This window comes from Crocodylus porosus, unplaced genomic scaffold (genome assembly GCF_001723895.1).
Source record: "Crocodylus porosus isolate Cpor-Errol unplaced genomic scaffold, CroPor_comp1, whole genome shotgun sequence".
NCBI classification, from domain to species: Eukaryota; Metazoa; Chordata; order Crocodylia; family Crocodylidae; genus Crocodylus; species Crocodylus porosus.
This window is the reverse complement of record NW_017728886.1, coordinates 63,428,725-63,447,130: the sequence shown is the minus strand read 5'-3', so window position 1 is coordinate 63,447,130 and position 18,406 is coordinate 63,428,725. Positions and strand designations below refer to the sequence as shown.

At 39.1% G+C, this 18,406-nt stretch overlaps 1 protein-coding gene across 3 annotated transcripts in view; it reads right to left on the bottom strand.

The window, feature by feature from the left end:
• The window catches only part of PLCL2 (phospholipase C like 2), a 183,728-nt gene that overhangs the window by 74,793 nt on the left and 90,529 nt on the right, over positions 1–18,406 (bottom strand). For all 3 annotated transcript variants that reach the window (XM_019535712.1, XM_019535697.1, XM_019535705.1), the window contains exons 2-3: positions 5,244–7,730; positions 985–1,188 (exon numbers count right to left, since the gene is read on the bottom strand). In XM_019535712.1, coding sequence (XP_019391257.1) covers positions 985–1,188; positions 5,244–7,730 — 2,691 coding nt within the window. The remainder of the gene's footprint in view (positions 1–984; positions 1,189–5,243; positions 7,731–18,406) is intronic.

Sequence of the window (18,406 nt, the reverse complement as noted above, 5' to 3'; positions counted from 1 at the left end):
GAGAAACTGCCTCCAAAATGTTACTCAGTTTATTCTTTCTTTAGGAAGTCTGTTCAGCTGTTTGGCTTTTTCTGTATTTAAACATAAAACAGGTAGAAAAATCCTAAAATATCTGCATTCTAAAATATCTATATACCAGCATAATATATACTATATCAACTGTAGAAGTTATTTTAAAAAATTCAAACTCTACCTGTATGTGAGAGATCAGTTTGCATTGTATGCCAGTTTTGGGTACCTGAGAGATTGTTTCTTGTCCTATTCCTTATTGCTTTAAATGAAATCAGGAAGATTAGCTTGTAGTTTGTGGAGATTTTCCTCCATAAGCTTAAATAATTTAGGCTTTATAATTAAGAATTCCTTATTTTACTGCAGTATATCCATTAGTATTTTTTTAAAGAGTTTTCTTTCCAGAAAAATCTTTTCAAGTTTGTAGCCTTACTTCAGTACAAAAAAGCTAAAATGAACATTAAAGATGATTACAGAATGCACAAGGTGCTTGAGTGTTATAGCCTATTTACAAAAAAGTACAAGCAGACTTCAACCGTATCAAGCTTTTCATAAAATGATAGTGCTTAAAAACAAAACTTCCTATTCTTTGTTTGAATCCAAGGTAAAAAGAATAGCATCTCCATAAACTGAAAATATGAAGTAACAAATTACTGTACAGCTGTAATAAAATTATAGATGCACAAAGAGTTACAAGTTTGTCCAAACAGGTTAACTGCTACCACTAACATATTCTTTATTACAAATAATAAAGTTTTTTTTCACTTTGCATGTAGTATATTAATTTTTACATTTCACATCATATAAAAGCACTGTCAAATTGTGTATGTTTGTAAGAATGACTTTTCAATCACAAGTAATGAAGCATGAAATAGAAAGTCACAAATTAGAATGACCTTTCAAAACAGACATGGGTACTGTATATTATAAAAAGTCTTGCAAGTAGCATACACAAAATCACAAAGGACTACTCACCGTGTCATATGCTGTTACAATCTTTTTCAGGACCTCTGGAACAGTCCCTTGGAGTTCCATTGTAGGATACTGATCATTGAGATTCAGTGCTACCAAGGGTGTATTATCAGAACCAACCAAGCGTGTAGACACTGCCAGAACACACTGCATAAGATTTGCTACAGGAGAGAGGCCACATAATTCTTTGAATGAAACTACTGCATTCTGTTAAAAAGAAAAGAAAGAAGTTGCTTTATAGTTAACCATGAATTTTAATCTCTCAATGCTTCAGGTTAACAAATTAATTTAAATGCATAATAGTAACAACCAAACTGCAGTGTGAAACATCAATAGTTTTGTCCTGAACAAGTGGCACTTCTCCAAAGCAAACAATGCGTCAGATATTTGCAATATTTTATCAGCGATATTAAAATTCAAATAAAATTAAAATGTAGACACAGAAAAGGAAGTCTACCGAAAGAAAAGTTTAACATGCCACCATTAACTTAAAAGTAAACACAAAAGCAATGAACTACTAAACCATACTGATAAAATGTGTTCCTGAAAAGCTGTAAAGACATTTAAATTTATTTAATAAAATGAAACGGTATCTCAAACCGGGTACACTCAACAGAGCAAGTTGGACTTTTGTAACTTTAAACATACCTGTTCTACCTCAGTATAGTCCAGACATGCTGTGGATCTGATGGCTCCCACTTGGTGTAATATCTGAACATTGTATTCCCAGTAGTAATGCCCCTCCTATTACAGAACCTCACTGAAGTGGCCTTCTATGGGTACTTTATTTGTTAAATCCAATTTTGCACATTTTTTCCAAATTCCTAGCATTTCTATTTTATATCCTGTGGAATAGAATATAAAAATATATATGTTTAAGCTTAAAGAATATTTGCAATATAGTAAATATTAGTTCTTTGAGGTGACACTAGTCTCCACTGAAATTTCATGATGGGAATGTTATCATCATCATAACAAATTTAGGGTAGCTGCACCAAGTGGGAACTACTGATCTCTGGCAGGTCTGGAGCTTGTGGGTCTGTAAAAGAATGTATATTTAAAAGTTACAAATGTGCTGAATGTTTCTCTTATCCTGCATGTGCTTTAACACATGATAAAGTTTAAATTCTCATTTCCCCCAAGTCTATTTTATTATCAAATAAAATGAAAGCTGAGCTACACACGATATATAAATATTTGTGTATACAAATTATTTCCAGTAAAGTCAAATGTACTAACCTAATTTACTTATAAAAGTAATTAATTTTAAAGGTTAGTAGTAAGCCAAAACAATCTGTAATCATTATATTGGATTTTAATGAAACATAAGACAAAGAGGTAAACTGTGGAAAGCACTTTTATATTGATTTTGTTTTATAGATTTAAAGATGTATTTTTTATATACACACACACACACACACACACACACACGCAGAGCTGGGAAGCTGTAAAGACATTTAAATTTATTTTAAAAAATGAAACATTTCAGACTGGGTACACTCAACAGAGCAAGTCAGTGTGTGTGTGTGTGTGTGTGTTTCTGCCTTGAGCAGGGGGCTGAACTAGATGACCTTACAAAGTCCCCTCCACCCCTAATTTCCTACAGTCCTATAATCTCAAAAACTAGTATTGTAGATACACATTAAAAACAGGAGCTTTAGCAATATGGAAACTAATAGTTGAATTTTATTATCCTTTATGCACCTAAAGAGCAGTTTTCCAGCCATTTACCCAGTATTTTTGGCACATACCAGTGCACTGTGGACTTAGACATCTGCATATTTGCTAAACAGGCAGCCAGGCTACACACTAGTTGGGCAAGTAGGTGAATACTTGACCATATGTTAGGGAGAAGGGAGTGACCACCCTTATATTTTAGTCTCAATAGCTGAATGGTTACGGCACCCACCTAGGCAGTGGGGAACCTGGGGTCTAAAACAGTCTAGAACAGGTGTGGCTCAATCCTGGGTCACTGGAGCAGATCCAGCCTGTGGGGCTCCACAGGGGTTTGGATATTTGGCTGGGTGGGGGAAGAGGAAGTCATGACAATTAACATAGCCACCGCTCTCCTGCTATCAAATTTCCAGCCTCCACAGACGAAATGACATGGCTCTGCACATGACATCCCACCAGTATGAGTAAGAGCAGGGCAGTGGGACCTTATCTGGCATGTGTGGGGCTGGAGGCCAGACAGCAGGCTTGATTTGGCACACAGAGGGCTGAAGCTGGGGTTGCAAGGTCTGAGCAGACATGCACAGGGGAGGGTGGCAGGCCCAGCATGGAGCAGTGACCATGACCATGACCAGTACCGTATCAGGCCTGCAGCCCCACTACACAACTTATCTGGCCCATGGGGCCAAAACATTGGGCACCACTGGTATAGAGAACTATGGCCTACTGCATACAATATTGGGCTATGAGTCAGAAGACCATAATTTTACGCACTGGTCTACCACTGACCTGCTGAATGACCTTGGACAACCTACTTAGGTCCAAAGTGCATGTCATATCAGGCAGCCAAATGCAGGCAACCCCCACTTACAGCTCTTAATTGGTTCCTGAAAGACCAAGCTTTAAGCAAAACAAGTGTTAAGGGAGACCAAGAGTATTTGATGACCCAAGATGGTGACAAGTGTTTTTAATGACCCATGATGGCAGCTGTGAGCGTTATAGCAAAACTTCCTCAGCACTAAGTGAAATCAGACCAATTTAAAATGAGCATTACAGCAAAACAGCGTTAAGTGGGGGTTGCCTGTATTCTTGGTATAAGTGTGGTATATCTAGCACGTGTACATAGTTTGCAATTCTATTATCCAGTTAAGATATGTAAATTTAAAATTCTGTCATACAGCTAAGCTATATATCTCCTGGGGATATTTCTTGATATGTTAGTGATGAGCTGTAAATTTTCAAGTTCAAGTTCATCTTTCAAAGAGACAAAACAAAATAGATAAAAGGAAACTCACACTTAATAAATGTAATGTTTCCAAAATACATGAAATAGGAAAAATAAACTAGAATAAAATAAAACAATAAAGCCTTATGAGCACTACTCATTCTAATTTACATACTAGAACATATATTATATAAAATAACAGAATAATAGAAGTGTGCCTTTTATAGTTTCATAGTTTAATTAATTATAAATTAAATTAATTTAATAGCTTATATTTATAAAGTCATTAATCAGCTAAAATCATGCTTCTATACTCTGTTTGTAATATTTCAGTACAATAATGTCGTTAATATAAATCATACCGAATGGAATTAGGAAGCCATGGGAAACTGGATGCAATTCATAAGAGTAAATACAACTTTAAAAAGTTAAACTATGGGCAAAATGTTCTTTAACGTAGCTTTCAATGTGACTTTATTCATAAAGAGAATTATCTATAGCGATATGCAGTACAAGAAAATGCAAGTTTAAAATTGGGAATTAAGCCTCAGACATATTGCTTTGAAGCAGTCTAACCTGAAAGTTACATAAAAAGTTTTAATAGGATATGCTGAATTTTATTTTTCTGTGCTAGGATTTTAACTTAAGAAATTAAGAAATACCACACTAAGTCACACCACAGGTTTATCAACTCTGGCGCCCTTACAGGGTAGAAAACCCCGTAAAGATAACCTTACAGTGGCAGAGAATAGAGGCTATGGGGAAAAGTTTTCATGCAGGGCCTATCTAGACTATTCAGAAGCCTAGGAAGTCCTAATTTGGAGGCTAAACCTCATCATGTTTAATACCTACTGACAAATCAGTGCTGTATGAATTTGTCTGATCCTCTTTTGACCCAGCCTCTAAAACACTTTGTGGCAATGAGTTCTACAAGTTAACTACACACTATGAAAACAAAACAAACTTTATTTTAAACTCCCCTCCTAATAACCTTATTGCAAGTCCCCTAGTTCTAGAATGGTGAGAGACATCAAAACGCAAATCTTCCTCCTTACTTTTCTACACCTTTCATTCAGGAAACAGACATGAATTATGGTATTAGAGCGGAAATTTGTAGTGTGGAAAAAAAACATGTTTACATACCAGGAGTTAGTTTTTTAGACAGCATCTTTCAATTGTTGCTCCAACAGAGGTTTTGAAACTGACAAATGATAAATCTTGATAATAATCACTATTATAAAACATAACGAGCATTTATACAACTCTGTATAAAACACATGCTGCATAAATATCATAATACAAAAAAGTAAAAAAACCCCAAACATCAATACTGAGCATTTCATTGTAAAAAACAAACAAACTGTACCTGCATATTTTCTCTCAGATCTGTAGCATCCCGTATAGGTTGGAGAGCATTCTTGAACACTTCATCTATCGTTTTAATCCATAATGTTCTCATAGAGGCATATTCCCTTGATTTCTTTCCCTTCCTCACTGATAGGCCCCGTTTATGAGGTTTCCCTCCACCCCTTCGATTAGTAATGGCCACATGAACAAATAAGAAAGAATGTGATAACATTTCTCCAGTTAAAGACTGAAGAGGAACATGCCGATACCCTGTCTGTAAACACTCAAAGGGAATAGTGTACTGCCCAATAAATTCATCCCCAATAAAATCATCATCTAGTACTACAAAACGCAACATGGCTAGTTCTGGGAGATTAATTTGAAATTCAAAACTTTCATCAAAGATTGGATTATCTCCATTCTGACGCACAGTTTTTGTCCTTTGTTCCGCACAGTCTGCAGGGATTCCATGAATTTCCACATAAACATAAGGATCCACAACATCTCCTTTGGCACCTGAACCTTTGGGTTTAGGAAAGTTTTGTCCACTAATAATTTTAATATGAAGCAGCTGAGGTGAAACTCCAGGCACAGTGTCTTTTGTATTTGCACTGAAGAAGGATACTTCCTCTCGCATGATGGCAGGACGAAGGACATAGCCACAATTCCCATTTTGTCGAAACCAACCAATGTTGAGGTCCATCATTAAACCAGGTGTCTGAAAATTCATTGCTACTATTTGACAACCACATTTCCAAAAATCCTGGGGATTCATATTACTAGAGTCAATCCTCATTGGGCTGGGAAAAACCCTAGCAAGAAAACGTTTGTTGTAATTCACAAAGTCCCCTGGGTTTTCATTGGCGTATTTGCTAGCAAGTACTTCATTAAATGAGCACACTTCCCAGTATTTCTGGAGCTGAAAGGAAACTTGAAACTCTTTGAATTGAACTGATTTACATATGCTTACCAATTCAGAAAGCTCTTTGCAAAGCTGAAATCGTTTCCCTGCCACAATGTTCTGTTGTTCTACACCCTCTTTCCCTACTCTCTGTGACATTTCTGCTCCCTCATCTTCATCTGTAACATCTCCCTCCAGCCCTGAGCAATTAGAGGAAAGCTTCTTTGCTTTAATTAGTATTTTTCCTTTAAGTGACTCAGGCGAGGGAAGATAAGACTCTTCTATGTTTGGAGACTGTGTGTGTAGCTTATCCCCCAGAATTTTGTTCATGTGTTGAACCATCACTTTCTGCTGCTTAATAGAACAATGATTTTCTAAACATAAAATAACAGGGTATTCTGAAGCAGAAAATGCATACTTGTTAATAATGTCAATTACGCTACGGAAGACTATCTGTGATGTCATTGAATGTCCAGTGTAAATTACAGGCTCGTTATCTGGACCATCCCATACATCCAATTCAACACTTCGACAACCCATTTTAAGAGCACGAATATATCCTGTGATATCAGAAGGCCCACGGAACTGATCTTCTATCAAGTACGTGTTGTGAGATGAATTTATGAAATAATGCGATAAAGGCTGTTTCATATCTTGACACACCTTTTTATGCTCCGGATCAAATATATGACAGTCCGGTGAAGTAAGGTAATTAGTAAAACCATCTATAGAAAGCCAACCCTTTTCCTTGCCCTCTTTTGATGGTTCATACTTGTGAATAATTTCAAGGCTTATTTCTTCTGTGACATGTGCCATACCCTGTTCTGCTTCTAAAAACATCATAAGGTCCTTGGTATCCAGGAATTCTTTATTGCTTGAAAACTGAACCAACAAGAAGTAGATCTCTGGTCGGGTACAAAGCTCATGGAAAACTTCAATAAATTCTTCCTTTGTGACTTCAGTACCAGTTTTGTCCCTGGATCTATGTAATTCTTTGAACTTTAGTTCAATCTTATTTGTTTTTAAACCAGGATTTGAATTTTTAATAAACTGTACAGCTTTACAAAGCAGTATATGTCCCAAATTATCCACATCAGTTTCACTGAACATTTGTGAAACCCAGGAAGTCCTCATATTATCCTGGCTACTTTCTATCATATCTAGAGAATGTTTTCCGTAAGAAATCAGGTACCTTAACCCAGTAACCCAAATGTTTGCAACATCTGCTGAGTTAGCAACAAGATCTAGTGACTCATAGTTCTCTCCATAAATGATAGAAAATGCACAGTCTTCTGATATCTGATCATAAATGCCATTGCTGCGAAATATATCTGTATTTTTTCCTGTTCTTACTTCTTTGATTGATTTAATATCAATCTTTGCTTTTTCAGAATCTTTCTTTGAAGGTTCCCAACGCAGAGACTGCATATCTGCTTCTAAAAAGAAATACCGGTGGTACACTCTAGAGTTGGACCGAATCTTTTTGAGTTCAGAGCCTTCAAGCATTGTATTAATGCAGTCATTTGCACTGCTGATCTTTTTCTCTGTTGGCATGCTGCTAAATGACACAGTCTTCTTTCGTTCTCTCTTTTGCTTTGTACCATCCTGGTGGGCCAAGGAAAAAAAAAAGAAAAACAACTGTCAATATGATTTTGTTTCAATGCTTAACAATTTTTATGTTCAAAGTTCAAATAAAGAATTAAGAAAAATCAATCAAAGGCATTCGGTGATTAAATTTAATGTTCTTGAAAAAAATAACCTATTAACAACTGGTTAATGACTGTGTTTTTAAGTTTTGGGTTTTAGAAATTTATTTTTTACAAAGTGTGTGTGCATATGAGAACAATGCTTAACAAAAAGTTTTAAAATATAAAACAATATATATTTTTTTAGTGTCAGACTCTACATATCAATTAGGGAAAGATCCTGGAGGGTGCAGTGATATGATCACACTCCCCTTCCACTGTGTAGCACAGTGATTTCTCTGCCCATGACCCCCTCCCCACCACTGGCAGAGCACATCTGGGGGTGTTCAGCAGGGAGCAGAAGAGGAGACCCACCCATCACCACTGTGACTGGCTGAGTCCATCACCCTGTCCAGGGGAATATTGTTGGGGGGAGGGAGAAGGTGGGTAGTACCCATAGTAGGCATGAGAAGCAGAGGACCTGCCCACCCACTGCCTCTGTCCCTGGCTGACCTGGGAGTGGGAGGAATGGCTGTGCAGGTGCTGCTGTTGGCTGGGGACACAAGCAGCAGTAGGAAGGCTCCTCTTCCAACACTTGTTCCTAGGCTGGCAGGGGACACCTGGCGTGGGTGGTCAGATAGCAAGAGCAGGAAGTGAGGACCCCCATTACCACTGTCACTACTGTGCCTGGCCAGGCAGTCGTTCCCTTCAGCACCTGGCTGAAGCAAGCCAGGAGTGGCTGGGACAGCAAAAATATTGGAAGGGTCCCCCCTTCCCACATTTGCTCCCTTCCCAGCCTGCCCCCAGCAGCTCAATGGCTTCATTGGTGCCTTGCTCTCATTCCTCCCATGGCCTGAACTGCAAAGGTTCTTGCATCTGTCACACCCTCTCTTTCTGAATCCTAGGACTATGTATGTACCCAATGTGCTACTGCCTAGATAGGGGGGAACAATTTGTCCCCCAGCCCCTTATGTGCTTCACATAGCTATTATTTACTGACCTTTTGACACTACAGAATGTGATGCTTGGATATCAAAATGATAAGGACCTGAGATGTACAGGGTGCACCTACATGTGATACTACATCGCGGTAGCAATATACTATGGCAACATAGTGTCTGTGGCTACAAACCACAATGCCACAGCTACATCGCCATAGCAATGCACTCTCTCATTATAACATGTTGCTATGGTGACAGAGCAGCTAAAAATAACTATGCACAGTACGCACAGCATGCTACAGGCTGTTACTGAGCCATTACTTACTTCCAAAAGGAAGTACTAAATGACAGTGCAGTAACAATACCACACATGTAGACACGTCCACAGATTATGACACAAATTAAAAGAAAGATTCCTAGGAGTTCATAATCTAAGGCAGTGGAGCTCAACCTTTTGGCCCAAAGGGACAGATCTGGCCTTGGGGTCTGGTGCCGCCTCCTCCCTGCTCCACGTGCCAGGACTGGGTCCTGGGTTCTTGATGCTACTTCCTCCTGTCCCCTGTGCACCAGAACTGAGTGTTGGGGACCTGGCCTGACACCACACCTTCCCACCCACTGTGCACTGAGATTTGGGCCCCGGGGCCCAGTACTGCCCCCTCCCTCCACAATTGGGTTCCAGGGTCCCAGCACGAGACCTCCTCTTACTCATGCACACCAGGATTGGGTCCCAGGGCCTGGTGCCACCCCCTCCTGCCCTCTGCCTGCCATGATTGAGTCCTTAGGGGCCTGACTTGCTTTCCCCCACCACACTCTAGGATCAGGCACCAGATCCAGCATGTAGGTACCTGGTCTCTCCATGGGTTCAGAGATTTGGCAGTAGGGAAGCAGTGATACTGGTCTTGTGCTGCCAAATTTCCAGACCTCTGAGGAGCCTTGTGGGTCAAATGACATGGGGTTGCAGGCTGGATCTAGCACACAGGTCAGAGATTGAGCATGCCTGATGTACGGGAAAAGACAAAACAGTGCACATAGCTCTGTTCTCTACTGCGCTTCCTCAGTCTCTTGTCCTCAGACCATCCCAGAACATTCCCACTTGCCACCGTGCACTGAGAAATGTGGTGACTAGCCATATCTAACTTACAGATACACAAATAACTATGGTCCAGAGCAACTGTCCAATAGTCTTGTCCAACGCAGTCTAAGTACTAAGATGTATAACAGTGATTGGGGGGATGGTCTTTCTTAAAAGGATTAAGGTGTGGTTGGTTTCATAGTAATATATCTTAAGAAGAATCTGAAGAAAGACAAATTAAGAGCCAGCAGAGAAGAAAAGCAAAAGTAGTTTGACTTGGTTTTCAGAACAATTATTCCATCCGCAATTACTGGTCTAATCCCCAACAAGATTAACTTAATATATACTAACCACTAAGCAAAGTTTATTCTTAAAGAAAAAAATGTTACCAACAACTCTACTTAGCCAGTTCCACTAACACTTCGTATAGACGTAAGTGAAAATAATCAAGGCTGCATCCACACAAGCAAGGGCATGTGTTTGCAGCAGCACAAATACTAGTGGGACAAATCTACACACCCCTGCTCATGTGGTTTGCAGTGGGACATACACATTGGCAGGCAGCAGGCAAGAGCAGGCAAGGCAAAAGCACAGACACTGGTAGCTGGTAGGCAGCAGCCAGCCAAGGCAGCCAGCCAGAGAGTGTCACAGAGACGAGGGAGCAGGCAGCCTTGAGCCGCCTGCTTCCTCATCTCAGCATGCTGTGAAGCCTCCATGCTAAGGCACCCTGTGCCCTAGCCAGCCATCCCCCAGCTAGCTGGGATGCAGTATGCCTCAAGACAGGGGAGCAGGCAGCCCTGGGTTGGCTGCTCCCCTGCCTCAACATGCCTCAGTGCGCTGCAGAGCCCCCGCACTGAGGCTTATGGAGCCCCCATAAAATGGGGGCGGGCAGCTGGGGCACAGAGAAGGGTGCCATCTCTGCATCTATCCTGGCACATGGCACTTTGGTGTGCTTTGCACTGCTTTTTTTTCAGGGGTTTTTTCTGCTACCAGAAGTGCTGCAAATTTGCAGTGCAGTGCAACATGTGTGGTCTGTGGCACTGCAAAGAGGTTTGCAGTGCCACAAACCACATGTCTCTGCACATCTGAATCCAGCTCAAGAGTTGAAACTTATAGTTACAAGATCTTACAGAAAAATAACTGCATTTTTTTGGACAGCTATACTAATATTTATTATCTTGCAGCCATTTTCCCCTGCACCCATCCCAGAACATGTTTCCACTGCAAATTCACTGAGCTTTCCTTCCAGGTACATCTTACATTGCTAATAACATTCAATTACTTCAATATTTTAGCTTTGTTTAAACAGATATCTAACCCCACCCTGAAACAAAATGCATGTTCAGTCTTAATCATACAATACTGATAAAGTTGTGCCTGAGGTATATGGCATCAGCTTGTGATGAATGACGACAGACAAATGCCTCTGCATCAGTAGATATGGAAACTATACACTGATATGTAAAAGTGTAGAATTATCCTTTTCTGATTTAATGTGTGAAGACATTCTACCAGAAAACCTTTCTATTAAAACCAGTTTTCAACAGATTGTGTAGAGCTATGTTTGTGAAAATTTAAATTTATCAAATATATGATTAGGGCAGCTTTGATGTCAGTACAATTTCTTTTAACCAATCACTCAAGAGGCCAGCAATAGCTGTTTGCCTTGCAGTGATGTTTTTGTAACTAAAGATCAAACAAAATTGCACTGTACCTCAGGGATTTGCTTCTTGGAACTGGTCCATAAATACATGGTTGCGGGTGTTTTTTGTGGGGGAAAGGGAGCACATTCACTGTTCAGAAATTAACTTGAGGGTAATTCTTTTCTGAGTTTCAATCAGATTCAGTAACATATATTTTTTGTATTTTGATAGCAAGGTGATACTAATTCTAACTCTCTAGCATTTAGAATCGATGTCACACATGTCCCATCTTTCTCAAAACAAACACAGCCCATGATAAGTTTATATTGATCTTCTACATTTCAAGATTGAACAACTGAAATAATAATCTTGGATTAATATCCTGAGAGGCACAAAACATCTAAATCTCCCAAATGGATTCAATTTTTAGAATTACATTAAAGTTGGCAATTTTAAATTTCCCTTAATGGGGAGTTATTTTGAAACCATTATTCCTGCTTTCATAGATTTCACAGACATTAAGGCTGGAAGGGACCTCGGAAGATCAAGTCCAGCCCCTCAGCTTAACTCCCTATGGTAACATTTTCATCCTGTAAAGAGCAAGTTTTATTCAAAATTAGCTTAAACCATTCATAGGTGTTCTGCTTTACATTCACATTCCATCTTAATCCAAATTTTCCTGGGAAGACAAGCCCTTAGATTTCCTAGACATAGATCTCTCTCTTATTTTGGCCTTTAATCTATTTATCCAACAAAGATATTTAGATGAAGACTGTTGCTGCTAATGAGCATCCACTACATTTACCATTTATTTACAGACATTACTTTCTGCATCTAGTGAAAACTACAACAAATTATTTTATTATAGCAGCAGTAGCTGCTTTGTACGGTTTCTAAATTGCATTCTTCATACTATATAATGACAGGAAATACATAAATGTTCAGTTAAGCATTTGTTGGGAAAGGTGCAATGTAAATATAAATAATTAAAAAATACATGACCTATGTTGGTAATTAAAAAAATGTATAAGAAAGTGTTATTTATTCAAACATTTTTACAGCCTGACTGTGTAAAAGTGCATAACTTAAAATTCACAAAAATATTGCAGCCCATAAAATATATATTTGATGGATATCAACAAATGTAGGGGCTCAAAGAAGTTCCGGAAAGAACTTAAATATACCTGAAACAATGTATAGCTCAGACTAGAAAATCATAGACTAAAACAGCTTGTTGTATTAACATTAAAAATGGAAGTCAACAGGTTTGAGCTCAAAAATTATGATAATGTCAAGAGAAGAACAAGGGTGCTCTTAAGTTGAAAAAGAAAAATGAAGTCTCCCATGCTACTGGTGATAATATACCAGTAGATTCAAAATAGCTATTCCCATAACTTGTGTACCAGAAAATAATTCCTGCCATTTCCAAATGAAGATATAACATCAATGGGAATAATATTACTACAATACTAAAATATATATAGTGTGTGGCACTAGCTCTTAATGGTTAAATTCAGAAAATATTCAAATCAACAGAAGTAGTTACTGAGGATTCCCTCTTGGGAAAGGAATTGCCATTATATTTCAATATAGCTACTTAGTGTTAAATATGTTGATGTATAAAGTAAAAAAAAAAAATCTACACGCAAAAACCATGATACAGGTCCAAAAACAAGGCTGCATGTTACCTTGCTTGAAGAAAGATATCAATACAAGAAAAATGCAAGTACCTATTAGGGAAAGATTTGCCTCCCTGGAAAATGAAGATGAAGAAGAGGCAGAAACTGAAGATGGAGCTTGAAGAAAGGTGAACAAAAATAAAGAAGATGAAGGGGACAGCTAGGGACCAGAGGCAGAAGAAAACTGGGATGACATATAGCAGCTTGTAAGAGAGAACAGAAAATCAGATGATGTGTATACAGAAGGGAAGAAAGGAAGGACCCGAAATTCATTCGTAATTCCTGGGTAAGAAAAACTAAGAGAAAAGGAGAGGGCTGTCTTGCAATAGAAAGTATACATGGTGTGGACATGAGGCTGAGAAGAGCCCTGAAAATAATGGGGAATAATGTCAAGATTAATGACACTGCCAGCTTCCCACTGGAATAGATAATGGATGATTATGCCAGGCTAGAGAAAACACTCAAAGAAGTGAAGGCTTGGTCATTTCTGGGTGTGGAAGGGCAAAGGCATGCCAAGGCAATGAAGATCAAGAAATGTTTTAAGGACTGGAACAATGAATATGCAGAAAACCCAAAAAGAGGGAAAAAAAAGATGTATGCTAATGAAATTTGCTCTGTATCCTAATTAAAGGGATTCTGGGCACTGATAGATATGAAAAAACCACCCAAAAACCTAGTGCTTTACAGGAAGAAGAAGCATGTTAATTCAACCTGGCTCCCCAGGTTCTGTACAGATCAGCTGATTCAGCCCTTTTATCTAAAGCTTTAGATAAAAGCGCCAAAAAGCGCTTTTATCTAAAGCTGATTCAATCACCTATTAAATAAAAGTGCCAAAAAGCCATTCTCTCCCCCCCATGTCTGAAGCGTCCAATCTATACAGATGCGGGGCAAACTGGATCAAACTAACATGATGCCTCTTCTGCAGTCAGTGTGGGGGCGTGCCAAGCTTCAAATGCCAGTTTTTTTTGACATCTATAAGCAACCTCTATGACATACTTTCCTGTGACACAAGGGGCACTGATAAACGTGGGAGAAAAGAAAAAGCACTCTTCCAGAAGCAGCAGCGCATTACTTTGATCCGGCTCTGCAGCATCTATATAGATCAGGTGCTTCAGTGGGGCTTTTCTTGGCACTTTTAGCTAATAGCTGATTGAATCAGCTAAACCTCTACAGATATTGGGCAAGCCAGGTGCAACTAACATGCTGCATCTTCTGGACACACAGTCGGCTCAACTTAGGAGCACGCCGAGTTTCAATTAAAGTGCTATTCTCTCCCCCCATGTCTGCAAGCAGCCTGTAAGTCTAGACCCAGTGACCCAAAGAAGTTCCTTCAATTGCCAAGTTTCCACATATTCAGATACCAAAATATAGTTTATATGACCAATTAATCAGTAAACATGTATTTATTAAAATTAACTCTTCAAAAGGAAATAGCGATCAGACTGCTTATATTCCATCTTAGAAAGCCTTTTCTATGACTTAACCTTCAAAAAAGACTTTGAATTGCTTATATAAAAATTTTTATTTGTTATTTAAAAGTACACAAAGACTTTTATACATCTTTTAAAACAAAACCTTCTAAGCCAAGATCTAATTAGATGTTAGCACTGAGTTCATCTGATAAGCAAGTCATACCTTTTTTCAAAACAGTGTATGGGAAGTATTATTCTTTTCAGCATGGATCCATGGAATTTTTTTTAACAAAGTTAATTCAAAGTACAAAAAAGGGTGAGATTTTCCAAAGTACTCAATATTGTTGCATCTCCATCATCTGATGTATGCCCTATTCACCTTAGAATAGGCATGGGAATAGAGTTAACTAATGTCAAGTTTAGCAGACTTAAACTAATGTCAGGGGCTTTCTGAAAGTTCGTCCAGAACCTAAGTGTCATCTAACAAACTTGCATCCAAGAAACACTGGATATTTAGAATGTAATGTATCCACAATAAATTACAATAAAACTCCTTTTCTCGTTGTACCAACAGAAAACAATCTTATCAAGAATACAAACAGTAAATTACACTTCTGATCTTTTATACTGCTCTGATGAATTTTAATTTATGGACTGAGACTGCAGTTAAGCTTGAAAATTGCCTGCCTTCCCCGAATGCAGTTCTGTTGCTCTTATGAAACTGCCTAACTTAATAATGAATTGTACAATTTTAGTCTATTTCAGGAAGTGGTTATTAGAGGAAAACAGAAGAAAGACCTTGTTTATATAATTAAGACTTCCAAAATCCTTACAACATCTTGCATAACAAATAATCTGAATTATATACTTTTTAAGATTATATCTTTCCACATCTATTTACAGAATAAGGCCAAAACAGATGAAGAAAAATGTAAATCTTTACAGGAATATTTCCAAATACAACCTTTTCTAAATATACGTTAACAGCAACAGATTTTAATGTTTAAACTTTCTTTTTTCTGAGAATAAGAAAATGGCAACAATGCTCTTAGACGGATATGGATGAGCAAATAAATTACTAGAAAAAGTTGCAATGGATCAATTACAAGAGAAAAATCAAAATATTTTTTAATATTTTATTCTTGCCTTGCTATATCTTTTTACAACAAAAACACATATAGTTTTCTATGGCTAAGGTAAATTGTTTCCTCAGATATCTACAAGTAGCATTAACAAACAGGTCAATTTGCTCTGTGATTGCTGGATGATAGAATTCATCATCAGTTGCCAGCTTATTCTTCACTACAACAAAAAGCACTGAAAATAAAGCAAAGGAGAGCTGAAGTGCTAAATCAGAATACCTTACTTAAAAAAATAAACAACAAAAATAAAACTCTGGTAATTCACTACCTCTGCAAACTTTACAAAGAACAGCAAAGTAGAAGGCAGGGCTGAGTGGCAACTTTAGGGGTGCTGTGAGAGCCTTTTAGGGCTGCAACGCAATATTAACACCATAAGGTCTGCAAACACCTAAAAAGAATTCACAAGATAAACCCATAGGCTGTGTCCAGACATGCAGGTATGTGTGTTTTGTAACACTGCAAACCTCTTTGCAGTACCACAAATGATACGCCCGGAATGTTAAAACGTTCTCTGTGCTGCTAATTTGCAGTGTGGAGTCAAAATCTGCTACCAGGCTTTCAGCAAAAAAAAAAAAGCTGAGAAAAAAAGTGAAGTGGCGCATGCTACAATAATGAGCGAAAGCTAAGAGCTGGCATCTTCCAAGGGTTCAATCTCAATGACCACATCCAGTAGCTGCCGCTACGTGTCCCTGGGGAATGCCCATGCCATGCACTCTCTGGCATATGGCAGGTTACACCCTGGGTGGGGTTGGGAAGGCTGGCCTCAGCACCCTTACCTGGGGTCCTAGGGGCTGGGGAAGCTGCAGCCGTGGTGCTCCTGCAGCTTGGAGCCTGGCCGACAGGCGGAGAATGGCTCCGGTGGGCCAGGCTCCTGCTTGGACAGAATGTACTGCAGCCAAATATGATATCCTACTTTTTTTTGCACAGATTTTTTTACCCTGAGATCTCCCAGGGTCAACTCCATTCCCTCCACCGCCTCCCACCATGCTGCAGGGCAGCAGTGCAGGAAACGCCTGAATGTGCAGTGCGTGGTGCCACATACTGCGTTGTTGCAATTGTCTGGATGTAACTAACTGGGCTAACATTACACCCTGGTATATCATATATATCAACCTTTCAAGGAATTTTGTTTAGTGGGGAGGAACTAAATATTAAGTCTGGTCTGGCACAGAATCAAAAATGGACAGGGGAAATAAATGTACTTAACAACCTGTTAAAATGAACAGCACATGATAAGAGCACAAAAGAAATCAGTTATTTCATAAGCTTACACTTCGAGAGTTCTTATAAATATGTACAAAAGTAAAAATCAAAATTGCTTCCAAAAATTCTATAATATATACCAAAAATACTAATATTTCTCGCTTCAACTAAACAGGAGGTTCTCAGCAAAGAAGACACACAGATGTTTAGTTCTGCTGAAACTGAATGCATTTATTTTGGGACAATAATTATAAACTTTTCAGCAATTTGCATCCATACATGGAAATTATGTATTTCTATTGATAGATTATATATGCTACATATTTGAAATCTACAGTAAAAAAAAAAAAGTATTTAAAAAATAATGAATCTTAGTGGTTTTATTTGACTCTGAATCTATAAAGTCTAGAATCTTACTTTTAAAGAAAAATGAAACTTTAGATTCTTTCACTCTCACAAGAGCATTCAGAGGCTGGAATCTTTGACTGGACTCTAAGTCCCTGTCCACACATGCAGGCAAGTGCAGTTTGTGGTGCCACAAACCTCTTTGCGGTATCACAAACTGCACGTGTTGCACATCAAACAATGCGTGGTGCTGCTAATTGACAGTGCAGAGGCAGAATTTGCTACTGGGAAATCGCGACAGCAAAGGAAAAAGAAGCAATGCAAAGCATGCAAAAATAGCATGAGCCAGGACAAAAGTGGAGATGGCTGGACTGCCCGCTCCCCCAACTCCACACACTGCAGAGCCTGCATCTCAAGGCACACTATGACCCAGCCAGATGTAACTGTCTCCATGTGCTTCAGTGTGGGGGCTCCACTGCCTGCTCTTCCACCTCCACATGCTGCTCCTTGGCTGGAAAGGGCACAGGGTGTCTGGTGACTAGCCCTGCACTGAAGCAACCTATGCTCCAGCCAGCCCCTTCCCCATAGTATATGGAGCTCAGCTGGAAGCCAGGAGGAGCTGAGCATTGACAGTTTGCCCACAACAGGACAATGTATCCCACAACAAAGGGCATGGGCAAGCATATGCTTCGTGGCACGAAGTAGTGGCAAAACATTGTACTGGTGCAAGCACGTGCCCCTGCTTGTTTGGCTGCAGCCTAAGGGTGTTCTGGAATCTCAGTAAAACTTATATGCTTTTTATATTGCTTTCAAGATAAGTTGATTATTCCAGAAGGATTGTGGTTTATTTCAATCTACCATGATCCAAATAAGTGAAAAATAAGTAAGGGAACAACTGAGCTTCTAAAAAACTGGCATCCTACCATTAGAAGTCACTGCACCAAGTGGCAGGCCTATGGCTTTGATTTGCCCTCCCGTCCGTTTTTCATCAGTCCCACGGGACTCCCATGCCCACTACGGGACAGGGAGGTCTGGGTGAGGGAGATTCCCTGCCCTCCATCAATGCTGACCTTGTGAAGAAACATCTTGAGAAGCTGGACACCTTCAAGTCAGCTAGCCCTGACAATCTACACACCAGGGTACTCAAGGAGTGGCGAGC